Raw genomic sequence first — 19,084 nt, 5'->3', positions numbered from 1 at the left:
ATTTGTGAGGGGTAGATCACGCCTCATGAACCTTATTGAATTTATTGAAGAGGTGACCAAACACGTGGATAAAGGTAGAGCAGTGGATGTGGTATACATGGATTTAAGTAAGGCGTTTGATGAGGTTCCCCAAGGTAGGCTCATGCAGAAAGTAAGGAGGCATGGGATAGGGGCAAATTTGGCAGATTGTCTTCTAAGAATCAGCCAATTCTGAATCCAAAGGGTGGTAGTGGATGGAAAATATTCAACATGATGCTCAATTACGAGTGGTGTACCACAAGGATCTGTCTGGGCCCTCTTCTGTTTGTGATTTTTGTAAATGATTTGGATGTAAGGAGTGGAAGAGTGGATTAGCAAGTTCGTGGATGATACAAAGGTGAGTCAAGTTGTGGATAGTGTGGAGGGCTGTTCAGGGTTACAAAGGGACATTGATAGGATGCAGAGCTGGACTGAAGTGGCAGATGGAGTTTAACCCTGAAAAGTGTGAGGTGATTCATTTTGGAAGGACAAACTTGAAAACAGAATACTGGGTTAACGAAAAGGCAGTGTGGAGGAGCAGAGGGATCTTGGGGTTCATGTCCGCAGTTCCCTGAAAGCTGCCACCCGGGTAGATAGAGGTGTTAAGAAGGTGTATGGTGTGCTGCCTTTATTAATAGAGGGATTGAGTTCAAGAGCTGTGAAATTATGCTCCAGCTATACAAAAGCCTGGTTTGGCCACATCTGGAGTATTGTGTCCCGTTCTGGTCGCCTCATTACAGGAAACATGTGGAAGCTTTGGAAAAGGTGCAGAGGAGATTTACCAGGATGTTGCCTGGAATGGAGGGAAGGTCTTATGAGGAAAGGTTGAGAGCGCTAGGGCTTTTATCTTTAGAACGACGAAGGATGAGAGGTGACGACAGGGGTGTACAAAATGATCAGAGGTATAGACAGAGTGGATAGCCACAGACCTTTTCCTAGGGTGGAGGTAGCTATTACGAGGGGACATAGTTTTTAAAGTGAGTAGAGGTAGATATAGGGGAGATGTTAGAGGTAGGTTCTTTCCTCAGAGTGGTAGGTAGAGGGTAGTGGAGTCGGCCTCATGAGGGGCATTTAAGCAGCTATTAGAAAGGCATATGAATGATAGTATAAGGTAGGGCTGGAGGTTAGATACACCTTAGATTTAGGGTAAATGTTCAGCACAGCATCATGGGCTGAAGGGCCTATAGTGTGCTGTACTGTTCTATGTTTCTTACAAGTCAGAGGGTTCTTGTGGCACAGTTGCAGTGTCCTACCTCTGAGCCAGAAGACCTGCATTCAAGTCTGATCTGCTCTACAGGTGTGTCATAATGTCTCTGAACATTGTTTAGAAAATTACCTCAAGTTATTTAAAAGTATAAACAGTGAACAATGGGTGATCCGTGATTGAACCTCCCTAGAGTCAGCCTGAATGTCTTTATTCGTGAAGAAGCTAAACTTTCAGAAGTCCTGGCATAGACTTGTAAACCCCATTTATGGATATAAATTATTCACAAAATGCAGAATTGAAGTGATTTTGTAATTGTCCATTCAAGGGATGTGAGCATTACTTGATGGCCGTTAAATCTTGACCCATGTCTTACTGCCGTCAGTCAATTCTCCAAGGCAGGAATTGCTGGATTGGTTTTGGGTGGCCAGTCTGATCACACGTATTGCTTTTTGCAATTGTACATGCGCAGAATTCCATAACTCTGTGCAATAAATCAGTTGATATTTTAATATTAAGTTATTGATATTTAAGTATTTTGGAGATAAAAGATAATTAACTTACTTTTTTAGTTTAGAATTTTGCAAATATGTGACATCGTGGCAATGGGTTGTGGTCAGAAGGCTTCTCGGTTTGATTTTATTTGGGAGTTTCTCATTAGAAGGCAATTGCAAATTTGGTCTTGTGTAGCTAACAGCTCACTTAGTGCATGAGTAAAAAGGAAATAAGGTTTGCCTAACTTGGAGTTACAGGAAGAAGTGGATCTGTAACATACTTAAGAGCCTTAGCATCAAGCTAGTATTTTGTTCTATTTATCCCCTGATTTTTCATTTAATGTTGTATCTTGTGACAGTTGAATACTACGTGTTTTGGTTTCTGTAACTTGAATTAGTATCCATTAAGAACCTAACAAAATGCTTATGCATGTTTTGGGATCATGGTGACAAACATTTCTGATACTTACTAGAATATACCAACTCTGGTGCTGATAATGCTAGTTTAACTTTCAAATATACATGGAAGAATATTAGCATGATCTCTGTTTTTTTGTTTTGCTACTTTTGACTAATGGTTGTGATTCAAATTTTCTTTTCAGAACCATAAGCCACTGGTGTTTACAAAAACAATGTTTAACAAAACAGATATTGTACTTGAAGGTAAGTTGTTTACTTTGAACCTAACGTGTGATCATTTTTTTTGAAAGCAATAGGTATATACCAATGATAATAGGAACCGCAGATGCTGGAGAATCCGAGATAACAAGGTGTGGAGGTGGATGAAAACAGCAGGCTGAGCAGGAAAGCTGACGTTTCGGGCCTAGACCCTGGAAGAGTCTAGGCCCAAAATGTCAGCTTTCCCGCTCCTCTGATGTTGCTTAGCCTGCTGTGTTCATCCAGCTCCACACCTTGTTATCTATGGTGTATACCAATGGTAGTTAAATACACAAATTAATATTTTTAATATTTTTCTGAAGTAAGAGTCTGAAACTCTTATCCAAGTATGATTAATAGCTAAGTTTTCCTGTGCCATTTTGCAACTGTGCTCCTTCACACTTGAATTACCCTGAAAAACATAACAATCTTTCAAGGTGGGATAGGGAGAAAAATGGGTGACTGACTTATATTTCTGACAATGACACTCTCTAATCAAGGGTGAGTTCTGTGAGACAAAAACAGAAGTTGCTGGCAAACTGCTGCAGGTCTGGCAGCATCAGTGAAGAGAAATCAGTTAATGATCATGTCCAGTGACCCTGCCACCTGATGACCTAGAGTTGTGGGGTTTTACAACATGAAAAGAGACTCTTTGACTGGCACAAACACAACGGGTCATCAAATTTTCATCAATTCTAATCCCATTTCTCAGAACTTGACCTGTAGTCTTATATGCAATGATGTTTAAAGTGTCTAAATAATTCTTAGATATCTTTGGGGATTATCCTGTCTGGGTGAAAATATTTTTCCTCAAATTCTTTCTCAACCCATTGGCCTTTCTCTTAAAACCTGTGCCCCCAATTACTGACCGCTGTACTGAGGGGAGAAATTTCTCCCAATTTACTCCGACTGTGCCCCTCAAACATTGTACACCACTCAACCTTTTCTGTTCCCCATCCAGTCTCTCTCCACAACGGAATCTCCCCAGCCCAGATAAAATCCCGGTGAATCTCCTTTTGCATTGTCTGTAGTGCAATCACACCTTTTCCTATAGTGTGTCGACCTGAACTGAGCTGAACACAGTACAATTGTAGCTTGACTAATGTTATATACAGCTCCATCAAAATACCTTGTTTTTTGTGTTCAGTGCTCTGATCAATAGAGGCAAACATCCCATATTTCTTCTTAACTGCCTTTCTACCTGTCCTTTTGCATATGGACATGCACACCAAGGTCCCTTTTGATTCTTAATTTCTGGGATGTTGCCATTCATCGTGTACTCCCATGACTTAATAGTCTTTTCAAAACGTATTACCTCATACCTTTTTAGGATTAAATTCCATTTGCCACTATTCTGCCAATCTGACTAGTCTACCTATGTCAGCTGATTGGCTTGCCTTCTCACATAGACTATTTTACCATACCACCACTTTTTGTATCATCTATGCTTACTGATCATACGTTCATGTGTAGGTCATTAAGACCTCAAACAGCAAGGGACCCAGCATCAAACCGTGTGCTATGCTACTGGGTACAGGACAAAAACCCCCTGTGACAGTCGCTGTCCAGCCACAAAGCCAATTTTGGATGCAATTCGCTAAATTGCTCTGAGTTGCATGGGCTCTTAACATCTTAACCAAGATCTGATTAAAAGTCTTACCAAAGTTGGTGTAGATCACAAGAACTGCCCTACTTTCATGTGTACATCTTGATATACTAATAATGAGCTGTCTTCCAGAGAGGATTTGACAATTAATATCAGAGCCTCTGAAGTATCCTTCTTTGCATCCCCCACAGTCTGGCATACATCTCACCTGGGCCTGGGAATTATCCACTTTCAAGCCTGCTAAAATCACTAATACTCTGCCTTCTCGTTAATCCTGTGCAAGTATATCATAGTCCACCTTCTCTACTTAAATCATCCTTCTTGGCAATGAATACAATGCAAAGTACTCATTTAAAACTTTGACTTAGTCTCCCAGCTCCGTGCACACACTGCCACTTTGATCTCTAATAAGTACTAGTTTTTCCTTGATTATTATCTTGCCCTAATATACTGAAGATGTCTTTTGATATTCCTTAATGTTACCCACCAATATTTTTAATGGCCCCCTTTGCTATCCTAATTTTTTTCCAGCAAACCCTGCACTGTCTATATTCTAAGGCATTCACTGTTTTGAGCCATTGGTATCTACCATTAGTTTCATTTTGTGTTCCTCATCCAGTTGTTTACATCTGTTGACATCCAGAGTTCTCTAGAATGGTTGATGCCACCTTTACCTTTACAGGAACTTGTTGCACCCCAACACGTAGAGGTCACTTGGGCCAGTCAGTTAACTCAATAATCCTTTATTCTGATTATAACTGATTAATAAACAAAACAAAACTTCAGCACCTGATACAATTCAAGCAAAAGTAAAGCATAGGATGCACATGCAACTTTCAGCATTACCCATGAATGGTGAACATGGCCAGAATTCCCCAAAGGGGTCTCTAATTACTGGGTCCTGGTCACCATAGCTGGCCATGTCCTGTGGTGTTTTTCTGCAGTTGTCACTGTCTGTGCTTGCTTTGTTTCCCTTGTTTATAGGGTGGCTATTTTCTCCTTTTCCCTTCAAATATTCTATAAACCTTGAAGCTTTGTAAGTTATCTCTCCCATATCTTGATGTCTTCACTGCTGCCTGCTTATGTGAGGTGTTATTAACTACCCCATTGTGAAAGGGCCATTTATCATTCAAGTTGCTTTTTGCTTGAGCCCATAGTATCTTGCAAGTTGCAGCAGTCAAGTTTGATGTAGCTTGTTAGACCTCTGTGTCCATAATTCTCTCTTAGCCTTTCGAGTGTCTCCCACTCTGTGCGTTTTCCTGCAAGCGGTTGCTGTCACTCCACTTGGCCAGGTCCTGTATTATCTTTTTGTAATTGCCTTCCACCAGTTCAGAACCCATCTTTCTTTGTACATAATTACTGTAATTCAGTAAGACTTCTAGTCACAGTCACTGTCACTGATCTTCTTCCCCATCCCCCGTCCCCACCATCATTACCACTAATGCCAGCTCCATCGCCACACCTAACACTTGTTTGGTTCAGCATCTCTTGTAGGACTTTGTCAGTGACATAGAATGCTCTCCTGGATAAACTGTAAGAATTCCTCCATCTCTAAGCTTTTCATGCGTTGTCTATCCCAGTGGATATCGGGGAGGTTGAAATTTCCTACTATAATGAGCTGATTATTTTGTACTTGAGATTTGCTTCCATGTCTATCTTACTGTCTCTCCCTGATTATTTTGGATATATTTAGTGCACTATATGACTCATCCATTAATATTGCAACACCATCTCCTGCTTTGCACTTCCATCTCCCAAAAATTCATGCACTATGATTCTGAACTCTGGAAAATTGAGCTTCCAGCTCTCCTTTGCTATCGCAGACACCTGCTGGGGAAAAATGATGTAATATTCCCATGTGTTAGTGAGCAATCTCAACTCATGTATTACTTGCAAGCCTTTTTGCATTAACATAAATGTCGACCAGCCTTGCTTTGCCTTGCTCTTTTGTGCCTTGACTTAACTATATTTGCATTGCCTTCTAGAATTACTTTGTTTCTCTTCTACACTTTTCTCCATCCCCTGCCAAACTAGTTTAAAACCCAATCAATCACACTAACAAATCTCTACAAGCCTATTGATTCAGTTCCAGTCCCATCTGCTCCAGAATCAGTTCCTGGGATGCAGGAGTCTAAAGCTGTCTCTCTTGCTCCAACTCTTCAGCCACACATTCATCTGTTCTACACACCAATCCTAAACTAGCATGTGATGCCAGGAATAATTCAGATATTACAGCCTTTGGAATCTGGTAGCCAGCTCCCCGAATTCTTGGTGCAGGACTTGATAACAATATTTTTTTTTCTTTAAGGTGAATAGGGACAGATAACATTATGCACCTATACCAAATCATTACCCATTTTTATTTACTCAAAAATTTAAAAAACCCAGCTTCTCCAAGATAATCTTATAAGACAAATCCTTCATTGCTGAAAGCATTCTGTAAATCTCCTCTCTGTCAAGTACCCATGCATACTAGCTAAAATATGCTGACTAGAACTGGATCTGACCAGAGATTTGAGTTTTGTTCACGACCTCTATGGAGCCCAATATCAATATATTTATTCATCCGTTGTACCCTAATCCTACCAGCCTTACCTTTTCAGTCTAACAAACATAGTGACTGTGAATTCTTGTTATCACACTTTTGAAAGCGTCCCACTTGTCAGATGTTTCTTAACTACAAGTAGTCTACTCTATCCAATTTTTGGAAGCTCTTATCTCAAACCATTAAAATTTGCTTTACTTCAGTTTAAAAATTTTAGCTTTTATGGAAGGCCTATCCTTTCCTCTAAATATTTTAAAACTAATAGAATTATGGTCACTAGACCCAAAGTGTTCCTCTACTATCATCTTAGTTACTTGCCCTGCCGCCTTATGCAATACAAGGTCAAGTTCTGCTCTTTCTCTAGAACATCATTTACATGTTGATTAAAATTTTCTTGAACACCTTTAACAAATTCTTTACCATCCAAACCTTCTGTGCTATGGTAATCCCAGTCAATCTTCAGAAAATTAAAGTCCAAACATGTTCAAGTTAGCTGGATTGGCCATGCCCAGAATGTTCTGGGCTGTGTAGCTTGGTTGCATTAGCCACGGGAGATGCACGGTTACAGGGATAGGGCAGTGGGACAGGTCTTGGTGGGTTGCAATTCAGAGCGTCAGTGTGTAATTGTGGGGCTGAATGGCCTGTCTGCACACTGGGGATTCTGTGATTACAACTTTATTATTTTTGCATATATCTGAGATCTCTCTCTCAATATTTTTTTCCTCATTTCTGACTGTTTGGGCTGATGCCAATGTTGTAGCTGTGAATCGTTCACCATCTCGGGCATTACACTGAAGTTCATAGGTCATAGGATCCCTGCAAGTTGTGCATGAACAAAGATGCAACAGTCTTTGATTTTTTTTTTCTGAGCAAAACCAGTCTAAAGGTCGTGGTGTCATTTGTGGTGTCAGCAATTGTTCAGCCTTCAGTTGTGATAGTTTTACTGTGATGTCCCACAGTACTGGAGCCTCTGACAACTAACTGCTTCCACTTTTCCCTCCAAGTCCTCAGTTGCATCTTGCCTTGTGTATGGCATACTGTAACTTCCTGTTAATGCACAGCTTTGTTTAACTCCCATCACCCAATTTTCTGAAGTGTGCTGGTAAGAGGTTTTATTGCTCAAAGTTACACTTTAATTCACTTTCTAAACACATTTGGGAAATTTGTGTGCAAATCACCTGGACACAGAACTTAAAACATACCACTGTTTGTCACGACTGAAGTGGTGATCTGCTTTCAATGTCAGTTGATGCAAGTAGGAATTGTTATTTCATCACTGCTCGATTTCCTGAATCTTTTGTTTTATCTTGAGCATTTGCGTAGCATTTTTACCAAGCAATATGTGGTATTCTAACATTTCTTCGTTTTTTTTTGTCCTCTTCACAGTTGTATCATTCAGATGTCCTGAGAATGTATCATTAACAGTTGAGTGGTACCTCAGATATTACCCTTGTCACAATGAATTCAATAACATTAAAGTAAGTATTCTTACAAAATAGTTAAAATAGAGAACTTTTATTTTAGCTTTTACCTTTCCATTAGAAAAAGGATGTTGTATGTGTGATCAGTGAATAGTCCATGTGGAAAATTTAAATTTTATTTCAGACATTAAACTCAAAGAAGGAATATCTGACTTCTCTGAATTGTCAACTGTCAATGGATCAGGTTTATAATGTGAAATGTTAACCGTTAATGTGAGAACTATTTAATTTTTGGAAAGTTGATGTTTGAAGGATAAGATTGGATAAAGGGGTATTGCCCTTTAACTGCAGGGTTAGGGCTTTGTTGGAGATTCATTCATTCCCGTGCATCTTCAAAAAGCCAACACAGACTTGTTAAAGGGATAAACCCATTTAAGGCAGTACTTCGTTTAGGGGATTGTTAAACATTTATTGGAGAGCCTTATTTGTTTGAAATGTTCACTGTTGAAAGATTACAGTATTAAGCTCTTCTTTGGCCTTGGTAAAATATTTTGGTTTTGCACTGCAAAGATGTTACAAAAGGAAGTTGGGGAAAGGAAAAGCTGCTTTTACCAAATCGTGAGCAAAAATAATTTTGACCCATTTATTTAAATATTTAAAACAGCATTTTGCTGATCCTTGTCTGCCAATGATTTAATTGTTTAGAGAGCACAAGTGAAATTGTGATTGCAAATCAAACCTTATTGCAAATAAGTCAATTTGTAACCATTCTAGTTTTTTTGCATGTTCTTGAACTTCACTTAGGACACATATGACTCAAGATATTTTGGCAGTGGTATTCGTAATAGTCTTGAACCTCACCCATTAAGTGAAGGGCAATACATTGCACACAAGACTGAAAATATTGTCTGCAATGACAAAATTCAGGTCTTCCCAAAATTCAATGTAAGTATATGAAAGTAGTCTTCAGTTACGTTCAGCTATTTTAAATTTCAGTCCTATCCTTCAGTCTAACGTATATAAATTTTACCTTTCAGATGAGCCACGATCTTCCAAAATCAGTGGTGGTGCTGACACCAAATATAAATGTGGTAATAAATTGGCATTTTTTTAAGTTAGGCTTAGTTGTATTACAGTTAGGTGATGCTTATTTTGTAGCCAATTTTAACTTTGAATGCACTTTACTGTCATAATAATCATGATGAGAAGAGCAATAAAATATGAAACTTATAAGGATGCTGTCATAGATACCCTTAACCTCCATAGGGAATGTTGATATTGTCCTTGCTGATGGATTCAGCAATGAAATCACTGTAGTGTCAGGAACTTGAGACATATACCCATTAGTAAAGACTAAAAAAGTTACTGTGCATACATTTAGAAGTAAATGAGTATTTGGCTGCAAGTGGAGTATTGTCCAACAGGTTAGAATATTGAGTATGTGACTCGGGATGATTTGAGAAGGAGTTTCTGTTCACGGGGCACCAATAATTAGGGAATGGAGGAGTTGTTCCCTTGGGCTGGGCTCTACTTAAACTAGGACAGGGTCAGAATTTTGCTAAAGATATAACTGGGGCTGTGGATTTCATGTTAACCTAAATGATTTGGATTGGGTAGGAGTCAGGTGAAAGGTGATTTTAGAAATTTCAAGAGAAGAGATGAGGCAGTATAGCAAATTGGGTAAAGACAGTGTGACAGGAAGGAGTTTCATGTTAGGAGCATACTAATGAGTAAGGTCCATGAAAAGTACCAACATTTTTAAGAAATTCTTTTAACTGAGTGTTCGTTTATAATAAAATAAATGAATTAATGACACAAACAGAGATTAAATAGTTTAGATCTAATTGCCCTTGCTGTGACATCAACCAGGATTTTCCAATGTCCAAAAATTCATTTCTGCAGCGCAGATAGGAATTCTGTGTTCAGACCTTGTGCCATTCTCAACGTAACCAAACTGTAGAGAGGAGAGAGATTTTAAAATGACATGAGGGGCAATTTTTGTCAACAATGGTTTGTGTATGGGAATGAACTTCCAGAGGAAGTGGTGGATGTGGGTGCAGTTACAACATTTAAAAGACATTTAGATAAGTATGTGAGAAAGGAATATTTGTAAGGATGTGGATCAAGTACAGGCATGTAGGACTACTTTAGTTTGGGATTCTGGTCTGCCTGGGGAGGCAATGGCCTAGTGATGATATCGCTAGAATGTTAATCCAAAGACAGAACTTTTTTGTTGGGAGATAATGGGAACTGCAGATGTGGGAGAATCCAAGATAACAAAGTGTGAAGCTGGATTAACACAGCATACCAAGCAGCGATTCCTGAGATGCTGCTTGGCCTGCTGTGTTCATCCAGCTTCACACTTTGCTAACTTTTTTGAGGATCCGTGTTTGAATCCCACCATTGCAGATGGTAAAATTTGAATTCAATAAATACCTGGAATTAAGAATCTAATGATGACCACAAATCTGTTGTTGATTGTCAGGAAAAACCTATCTGGTTCACTAACATCCTTACAGGTAGGAAACTGCTACCATTACGTGGTCTGTCCTCCATGTGACCCCAGGCCACAACAAATGTGGTTGACACTTAACTGCCCTCTGGGCAATTAGGGATAGGCAATAATTGCTCCAGCCATCGACACCCTAATCTCTCGAATGAACACTAGGGGGGAGAAAAATAGTAAAAATAGACTGGTTGGAACAAAAGGCCTGTTTCCATGCTGTATGACCATATGTTTATGACTCTCCAAATTAAATGGATAGAAATTGGAGGGTTATTCTGCAGTTAGGTAAATATTTACTCAGGAAAAGGACTTCTAAAAACTTGGTCTGGGTACTATTAAACTAACCCCTAACTTAACACAAATCGTCTCAAAGTACATCTTCCCCCAAACCCCTATACCTCAGATCGTGACCTAACATTCTCCGCTTGTTCCAGAACCTGACCTGCAACACTAGGACCTGATGACCCCTATCCATCCTGACTTAATACTAAACGCTGTACCACTTACTTGGCACTTTAACCTCACATTTGCATTCTTACAGGAGCTTCCAAAGTGGCTGTTTGTGATGCTGAATATTTAACTCTCAAAAATGTGGCAACGGACTGTTGTGTAAAAGAAGAGATGTACATCTGTCTCCACTCACGCGCAGACACACAAAGTCTAGGAGACAGGTGGCCCAGTCACCTTCGCCGAATCCCCTCTCTCTAGAGAGAGTGTTTTAAATTCCTCTCCCTTCTAAAATCTGTTATTTCCTTTTTTTTCTAATTATTAATTCCCATGTCTCCTCCTCTAAGGGACTAACACTTGCTTTTCTTTGTAGATTTTTTAAAATCAAACCTGTTCAGAGATGGTATGACACTTCCATGGAGCAGGTGGGTCTTGAACCCAGGCTTCCTGGCCCAGAGTAAGGATACTACGAATAAATATGCTGTTTGTTTTTCAATTTCTTGCTTGCTTAATTTGTTTTCCTTGTGTATTATTATTTGAATCCCCTTCTGCTTCTAAAGTTTTCCCCAATCTTTGACCAACAACTAATCCTTGTAACACATGCTTTTTCATTCAATTTGATACTATCCTTAACTTGCCTAGTTAACCACAAATGGTTCATCCACTTGCTAACGCTGGATTCACAACATAGTGAAATTACAACATTTGATAACCCTCAAAATTGCCCAATTGTTCGTAATAAGACTTTAACAATAACAGGGAAAGACACAAACTTTATAATTTCAACAGAACTTAACAATTTATTTATACTGTAACTTTAATATGACCAAACTAAACACCAAGTTAATATAATTAAGACCTAATTTAAACATGGTCATTTTGTATCCTCCACTCTGACAGTCAGACGCAGTTAAGTGTTAAGTTTAAAAAGAAATTAAGTTTGATAATTTGCCATTTTGCTAACTGTTTCAATGATGAGTGCCAGATTTTTAAGGAATCCTTGAATGATATATGCCTGTACAGGCATATGGGATTTTATATTTCATGAATTTTGAGAATAGCTTCCAGCAAGTTCTGAGTGATATTTGCTTATGTCTTGTATATTGGGATTCTTTCTTTTCTCAGGTCATTCAACAATTCTTTTAATGGATTAAGACTGGGTTAATAATGGATAATACAATTTAAAAGTACCGCTTTTCAGTCCAGCAGTTTACAAGTACGCAGCCTTCTGTGCAAAAGACCCATCAATTTATTGTTTCGCCTGTTTCAATATTCTCCATGGTTGGCCGTCCATCATTGGCCTCCTCTTGATTGACTAATGCACCATCCAGTCAACTGAAATCCTTGAGCGTATCCCATCCTAGTTCAGCAGCGTTCTTAAAACAATAATTAACCTTTCCAGGCCGGTCCCCATGTGCAAATATGAGTGCATGTTCTCTTGTACAAACAAGCTGACATGTTGCAAACCAAAAATGAGGGAAATAAGAAAAACTGTGGTCTCAACATCTGATGAATGTGTTTTAAGATATTGGTTCCAAACCCAAGATTCGCTCTTTCAAACTGTGACATTCATCATATTGTGATCATCCCTGCTTAGAGGATTCGTCACTGAGCTCATTAATCCTGTTTCATTCAACATTACTAGGTATTAAGTAGCCTGTTCCATGGATGACCGCTCAACATTTTGCTCTAAGAAACCATCGCAAATACATTTTAAGAACTTGTCCTTAAAAATACTTTGGCAGTTTCAGACTGTTCGTTTTATTTTTCAATTAAAAGAAAACTTCACAAAGTAACAAAAATGGGAGTGAAGCTTTTTCATGTGGCACTACAATATGTAGCCCTTGTTGATTTCCTGAGCATAGGTGGCGCCGAGGACTGCTGCCGGTACAGGCTGTGCAGCTTTCTTCAGTGATATCCATGGGGAATGCAGCTTGCTAAACAACCTGCTGCACTGCTTCCCCTGAGGAATTGAAGTAATCATAGAGTAAATACAGCACAGATGCTTTTTGACCAGCATGAGTAAACAGCAACAAATGTCATCTCGTGCTATAAATCAATATAGTTACAGATAGTGGAATTGTACCCTTCCCTCCACTGCCGTCTAACCCAGAATTGAAACAATATTGGAAAATTAACTTGAGATCAGTGACTGTGATACTGCTTTTAAAAAAAAAAGTTTTGAGTTTTAAATGTTCAAACACAAAATAACTTCCTTTCAAAGCTATCCATGCGTCAATGAATACTCATTCTGGCTTTGTCTATTTTTTAAGTTATAAATTTAGATATTTTCAATATACCAATACAAGAAAAAAGTCTTGAAATGCTTAATATGTGGCAGCTGTACCTACCCACCCCACTCTCAACCACCACCACTGCTTCCAACCAATCAGTGAGCAACTGACCAAAGGCAGCATCCAGAGTTGTGCTTAATGGTTAAATAGTTGCGTGCACTCTTCTCAACGTTTATTCTTAAAGTGGTTAAGTAAACCCCATGTTAAATCATTTGTGTTCAGTCTTGTTATAAACTGATGTGAGAAGGCTTAAGACGGAATTATGTAATATGAGCCAGGTGTCAGTCTGATGATTCCTAAAATATAAAACTTCAAGGAACATCTTATTGTTTTCAACTGTATTTGGTAGTGACTCTTAATTTTTCCAAGTATGACAAGTGAAAGATTTGAGAGTTTAGGCTGACTGGTGTAGAGCAGAATTAATTTGTTATCCTTAATTAATTTATTGTCCTTCATTCAAAAGACAGCAATTTGGGAAATGGGCTTCTTTTTATTAGTTTCAAAGGACAAATATGTAATTGAGGGCTTTAATTGTGTAGCCAGGTAATTACTAGGAATGAAGATTTTGAGGCACTTAGCAGATGGTAGTTTTAATTGGCAGTATTTTAATGTCCTTTTCGGCATATTCTTTAGCATATTATTGTGAAGACAAGTTAGACTTTTTAAAATTTTGATGTTGTTCTAGTTTTGGAAAAGTAAATGCAAAATTTTGATAGATGAGGTGTAACTTCAGTATCTTCTATTCAGGAGCTATTATCTGAGTAAACCTGTGTATAACTTTCATATGTTTTAAGAATGGAAGCAGCTCTGAAGTCAAGATCACTGACTATGTTCGTACATCTGAAGATAAGGTACTGTAATTTTCAAAACTTTTTTATTGTCAGTCACATAGCACAAAAACACATGATTTTATTGCAAGTTAAGAATTTATTTTCCACAGCCATGTAATTCTACATATGTAATCACTTGGTGTACTATATCTGCACAATAATATGTGATTCCAAACATCTTATTGTGACTGAGTGACAGCAGTTAATAGAGCGGTTCAATAGAACATTTTTGTTTTAATTTCAGACAGTTCATTCATTATGGAAAAGAGACATCACAACTAAAAAGGTACCAAATTACTTCTGGATATAACCATGTTAAAATTACTTCAGTTTTATGCAAACCTGATATTGCTAATGCTAATATCTCATGAACAAATATCAACCCCTCCTTTTGATTGCAGTGCTAAGTAAAATGTATCAAATTTTTAAAACTGCAGATGCTGTAAATCGGGAACAAAAACAAAGTTGCTGGAAAAACTCAGCAGGCCTGGCAGCACCTGTGAAGAAGAAAAAGCAGAAGGGTCAATAGACCTGAAGTGTTAATTCGGATTTTTTTTTCTTCATAGAAGTGCCAGACTTGCTGAGCTTTTCCAGCAGCTTTTTGTTGTTGCATCAGATTTTTGTTTTGAGCTTCCATGAAGCTGAGCATACTTTATGGATAGACATGTTTCCAGATAAAGTCTCTTACTATTTGATAAGCAAGACCCCACCTTTTCTTTTCCAGCATGATGTTATAGCACAGACCTGGAGAGATGGCCCATATCTTTTTATTGTCTCAATCAAATCTCTTGGTGAAAGAATTGAAAGCAAATGGAATTTAACAGGTGAATTGCAATTCACATACATTATTTAAAAAGAAAATAGATTGACTTTTTAAATAAAAGTCTCTAACTTCATGTGTTTATGTAGACGTGATCATAGCTGTACATTGTAAGAACAGAATACAACAGCAAGGAATTGTCATGCTATCTCTCCCTGTGCCCCTCCACCCCTCCACGTCACCCTGCTCCCCCCCCCCCCCCCACAACTAGTTCCAATCCATTCTTCACAACATAAATTTAACTGCCTTCCCAGTTATTGATATGACTATTTATTCACTTTTTAATTTGTATTGGGTTATATTCTTCTGAATAAAAGACCCATCAACCAGGTTTCTTTAAGTCACAAATTGATTTACTTGTGTGAAAAAAAAAATGACTTGTTCAACCAAACGCAATACTGCTACGGAACCAATTGTGGTAACCAACCCGACAATTAAAATTAAAACCAATATGTAACTGTCATGTTTTTGACCTTTTAAGAGCCATAAATTTACCAATAAAGTCATCTTTAAAACAAATTAATGACAGAAAGGAGTGTAAAACTACTCCTCGGGAAGATCATGGCTGATCTAGTTGGGGTCTCAACTGTACTTTCCTGTCTACCACACCTTAACTCTTAACGCTCTTGATTGTTTAAAATTTATTTAATTCAGTCTTGTATAAATTCAATGACACAGCCATCTCTGCTTTTTGAGGATAAAAATCCCTCTGACTGATGTCGCTCTGAGAAAACATCTATTGATATCTCAGTCTTAAAAACAGAATCTCTTATTCTTAAACTATGCCCCTTACTTCTCGTCTCTCTTACAAAGGACTACACCTTTTCAAAGTTTACTGTCTACTTTCCTCAACATCTTGCATTTCACTGCGGTCATCTCTCACTCTTGTAAACTCTTGCAGGTAGAGGCCCAATGTTTTGCAACCATACTTCATAAGATCTGCTCTTCATCCCACAAATGAGTCAGGGGAATGTTCTGTGACTGGCTCCCTCTGCAACCCCTTAATATATGGGATGTGGACATTGTAGGCAAGGTTGGCATTTATTGCCCATCCATAATTGAACTTCAACTGAGTGGCTTGCTAGGCCGTGTAAGAGGCATTGCTGAGGGTCTGGAGTCACGTGGGCCAGACTAGCTAAAAGTGGCAGATTTCTCTCCCTAGGCAACAACTGAGACCCGATTCATCGTATCCTTTTCTCAAATAAGGAAACACAAGTTGTTTGTTGTACTCCAGATGTAGTTTCGATGAAGTCCTGTATTATTGCAGGATATTTTCCCTACTCTTCTATTCCATTCTCAGTCGGTGCCAGAAATTCCATTTGTCTGCTCAATCACTTGCTGCGTTTTGTGATTGACATGTCATCTGAATGTATTAATTAGGAACTGGTATCGGCTATTCACCCCCTCAAACCTGCTGCACTATCCAATAAGATTATGGCTGATCTGATGAATCCACATTTCCACAAGTAATATTCAAGGACTCTACTTCCCTGACACTTCTTGAGGAAGAGAATCCCAATCATAGGCAAATGGTACTTTTCTGAGAGAAAAATTATCATTCACTCTCTCCCTTAAATGGGCAACTCGTTTAATTTTAAAGAATTACCCCCAGGGCAGCACGGTGGCATTGGTTAGCACTGCTGCCTCAGTGCCAAGGTCCCAGGTTCAGTTCCAGCCTCTGGTGACTCTGTGTTGAATTTGCACATTCTCTCCTTGTCTGCATGGGTTTCCTGCCACAGTCCAAAGATGTGCAGATTTGGTGGATTGACCATGCTAAATTGCCTTACCATCGAAGGATATGCAGGCAAGGTGAGTTAGCCATGGCAAATGCAGGGTTAGAGGGATAGGGCAGGGTGTTGGATCTAGGTGAGATGCTGTATGGAGGGTTCATGAGCACTCGATGGGGTTCTATCCTTCTGAATTCACCATGAAGGAACGTCTTTACCATCTCCATCCTGTTAAGACCTCTCTGGGATTACTCGTCTAAGCTCCAGCAGGTACAAAAGTAAAATTAACAGTGCCAGAAGATTGTACTGCTGCTCTGTCATTAGAGCGAGATGAGTGGTAGTGAGTTTAGCCTAAAGGTCACTTTCCTTTCCATCCTTGGCTGTTCTGCGAATCCCCAGAGTGTGAAAGCAGGCTATTCAGCCCATCGAATCCACACCGGGCCACTGAAGAACATCCCACCCCCTACCCTATCCCTGAAACCCTGCGTTTTCCATGGCTAATCCACGTAGCCTGGACACTATCGGCAGTTTAACATGGCCAATCTGCCTAACCTGCAGATCTTTGGACTGTGTGAGGTAACCCACATAGACGTGAGGAGAAAATGCAAACTTCACAGTTGCCTGAGGGTGCAATGAGCTTGGGCCCCTGACACTGAGAGGCAGCAGTGCTAACCACTGAGACACCATGCTGCCCTCGAGGATGACTCTTCATTTGGGTGTGGTGAAAATTCTGGAGTGGTTGAATAGCCCATGCCTGGGATGGGGTTGAGTAGGAATGTGGTAGGGACCTTCGTGGTAACCTCAGCTAGTGCGGGAATTGAGTCCACATTGTTGGCTTCACTCTGTATCACAAACCAGCCAACTGAGTTAACTGAACCTTCACCACAATAAACGCCTAGCATAAGACAACCTGCCCATTCAGATATTAGTCCGGTGACCCTTCTCTGAACTGCTTCCAGTGCATTTGTATGCTCCTTTTAAATAAGGAAATCAGCAGTACTCACAGTGTAGATATAGTCTCACTAGTGCCCTATTTAATGGAAGCATAGCTTCCCACTTTTGTTTAATGCCCCTCACAATAAACATTGTTCTATTCGTCCACTAGGGCACCCAGATTTTTTGGTATCTCCAAGTTCCTCAATCTCCATTATCCATTAAAATAATATGCTGCTTTTCAGTTTTACCTGCCAAAATGGACAAGTTTGTATTTTTCCACATATTTCTTCTCAAATTTTTGTCCACTCACTTAACATATCTGTATCCCTTTATAGATACTGTACCTCCTTTGACAATTTCCTATCTTGCTGTCATCATCAAATTTTGCTACCGTACATAAGTCGACACAACCTGTTCATTGACATTTATTATTCATCGTTGAGGATCTATCACTGAATACATTAGTTATGAATTTGAAAAATCCCCATTTATTGTGACCCTCTGCTTCCTGTTAGATAATTAATCTTTTTGCTAACATGTTGCCTGTTCCACCATGAGTGGTTACTTTGTATAGTAACCTTTGATGTGGCACTTCACGAAATGTCTTTTGGAAATCCAAGTCAACCACATCCACAGGTTCCCCCTTTATCCTTTTGGCTTTTAGTTTCCTCAAAAACCTTTTAATAAATTAGCTGAATGTAATTTTTCACAAATGTTGACTCTACCCGATGAAATTAAGATTTTTTTTTCCCCAAGTATCCAGCTATAACTTCCTTAATGGATTCTTGCAATTTCACGAACAAATGTATATGTATTAGATGCATAGGTTGCATAAGGCACTTTTTTTCAGCTACTGATTCCTGTAACAAAATAGCTTCCAACAGTGCAACATAAGCATTCTGATCCAATGCTATCCCATTACCATAGAAACTACACTTAAACTATAAATTGACATACAATTCTTTGAGATGTCCTGAGAAAATAAAAATTGCCTTATAAACGCCAATTTTTTTAAAAACATGAATCCGTTTCTTGGCTGAGAGCAGATGTTGATGTGCCCTGCTGGTTACTGCACTCAAGACAAGATGATGCTAATAATAGAATATCACTTTTTGGCTGAAACTTTTAGATTGTTTTCTATTTGAGAAGCTAGCTGATCATTAAATCATTTCAACAAAGTTAACTGAGTTACCTGCTGCATGCTAAATTGAAATCAGAGTTGGGACTGGAATATTCGTGATGAATTGAATGGTCTCCTATGCAGTAGTTTCAATGATCTAGTTCTGAAATATGATGTTTTGTTTAGAAAAGAATTTTAGCCAGAAATTAGACTTCATTAGTTTCAAGTAATCCTACTCATTCAGAATTTCATAATCAATTGAAGTATCTTTGCAGTGCGAGTGTTAATGCAAGGTTCCCATGGATATATCTCAGCAACTGAATTTCCGCTTATGGTTGTAAGTATCGCATATCTATTCTCACTTTAGAATAAGTAACTACACCTGTTTTGTTTTTTTTTGGGTTTAATACAAGTAAGCTGTAATCAACCAATCTGTAAAGGGTGTTCCAATCCCCTTAT

General features: G+C 38.8%; 1 protein-coding gene across 5 annotated transcripts in view; it reads left to right on the top strand.

Annotated features, from left to right (window-relative positions):
- tmem87b (transmembrane protein 87B) overlaps positions 1 to 19,084 on the top strand; it is a 58,299-nt gene that overhangs the window by 13,250 nt on the left and 25,965 nt on the right. For 4 of the 5 annotated variants that reach the window (XR_009445670.1, XM_059645201.1, XM_059645203.1 and 1 more), the window contains 8 exons: positions 2,319 to 2,379; positions 7,911 to 8,002; positions 8,750 to 8,890; positions 8,983 to 9,036; positions 13,987 to 14,043; positions 14,267 to 14,308; positions 14,747 to 14,846; positions 18,901 to 18,962. Coding sequence is in view for 4 of the 5 variants with exons in the window: in XM_059645201.1 (XP_059501184.1) it covers positions 2,319 to 2,379; positions 7,911 to 8,002; positions 8,750 to 8,890; positions 8,983 to 9,036; positions 13,987 to 14,043; positions 14,267 to 14,308; positions 14,747 to 14,846; positions 18,901 to 18,962 (609 nt within the window). In the remaining variant the exon portion in view is untranslated. The remainder of the gene's footprint in view (positions 1 to 2,318; positions 2,380 to 7,910; positions 8,003 to 8,749; positions 8,891 to 8,982; positions 9,037 to 13,986; positions 14,044 to 14,266; positions 14,309 to 14,746; positions 14,847 to 18,900; positions 18,963 to 19,084) is intronic. The other variant, XM_059645202.1, reaches the window with a different exon arrangement.

The sequence above is a fragment of the Stegostoma tigrinum genome, chromosome 4, assembly GCF_030684315.1.
Source record: "Stegostoma tigrinum isolate sSteTig4 chromosome 4, sSteTig4.hap1, whole genome shotgun sequence".
In the NCBI taxonomy this organism is placed as follows: domain Eukaryota; kingdom Metazoa; phylum Chordata; class Chondrichthyes; order Orectolobiformes; family Stegostomatidae; genus Stegostoma; species Stegostoma tigrinum.
This window is presented reverse-complemented; position numbering and strand designations above follow the sequence as displayed.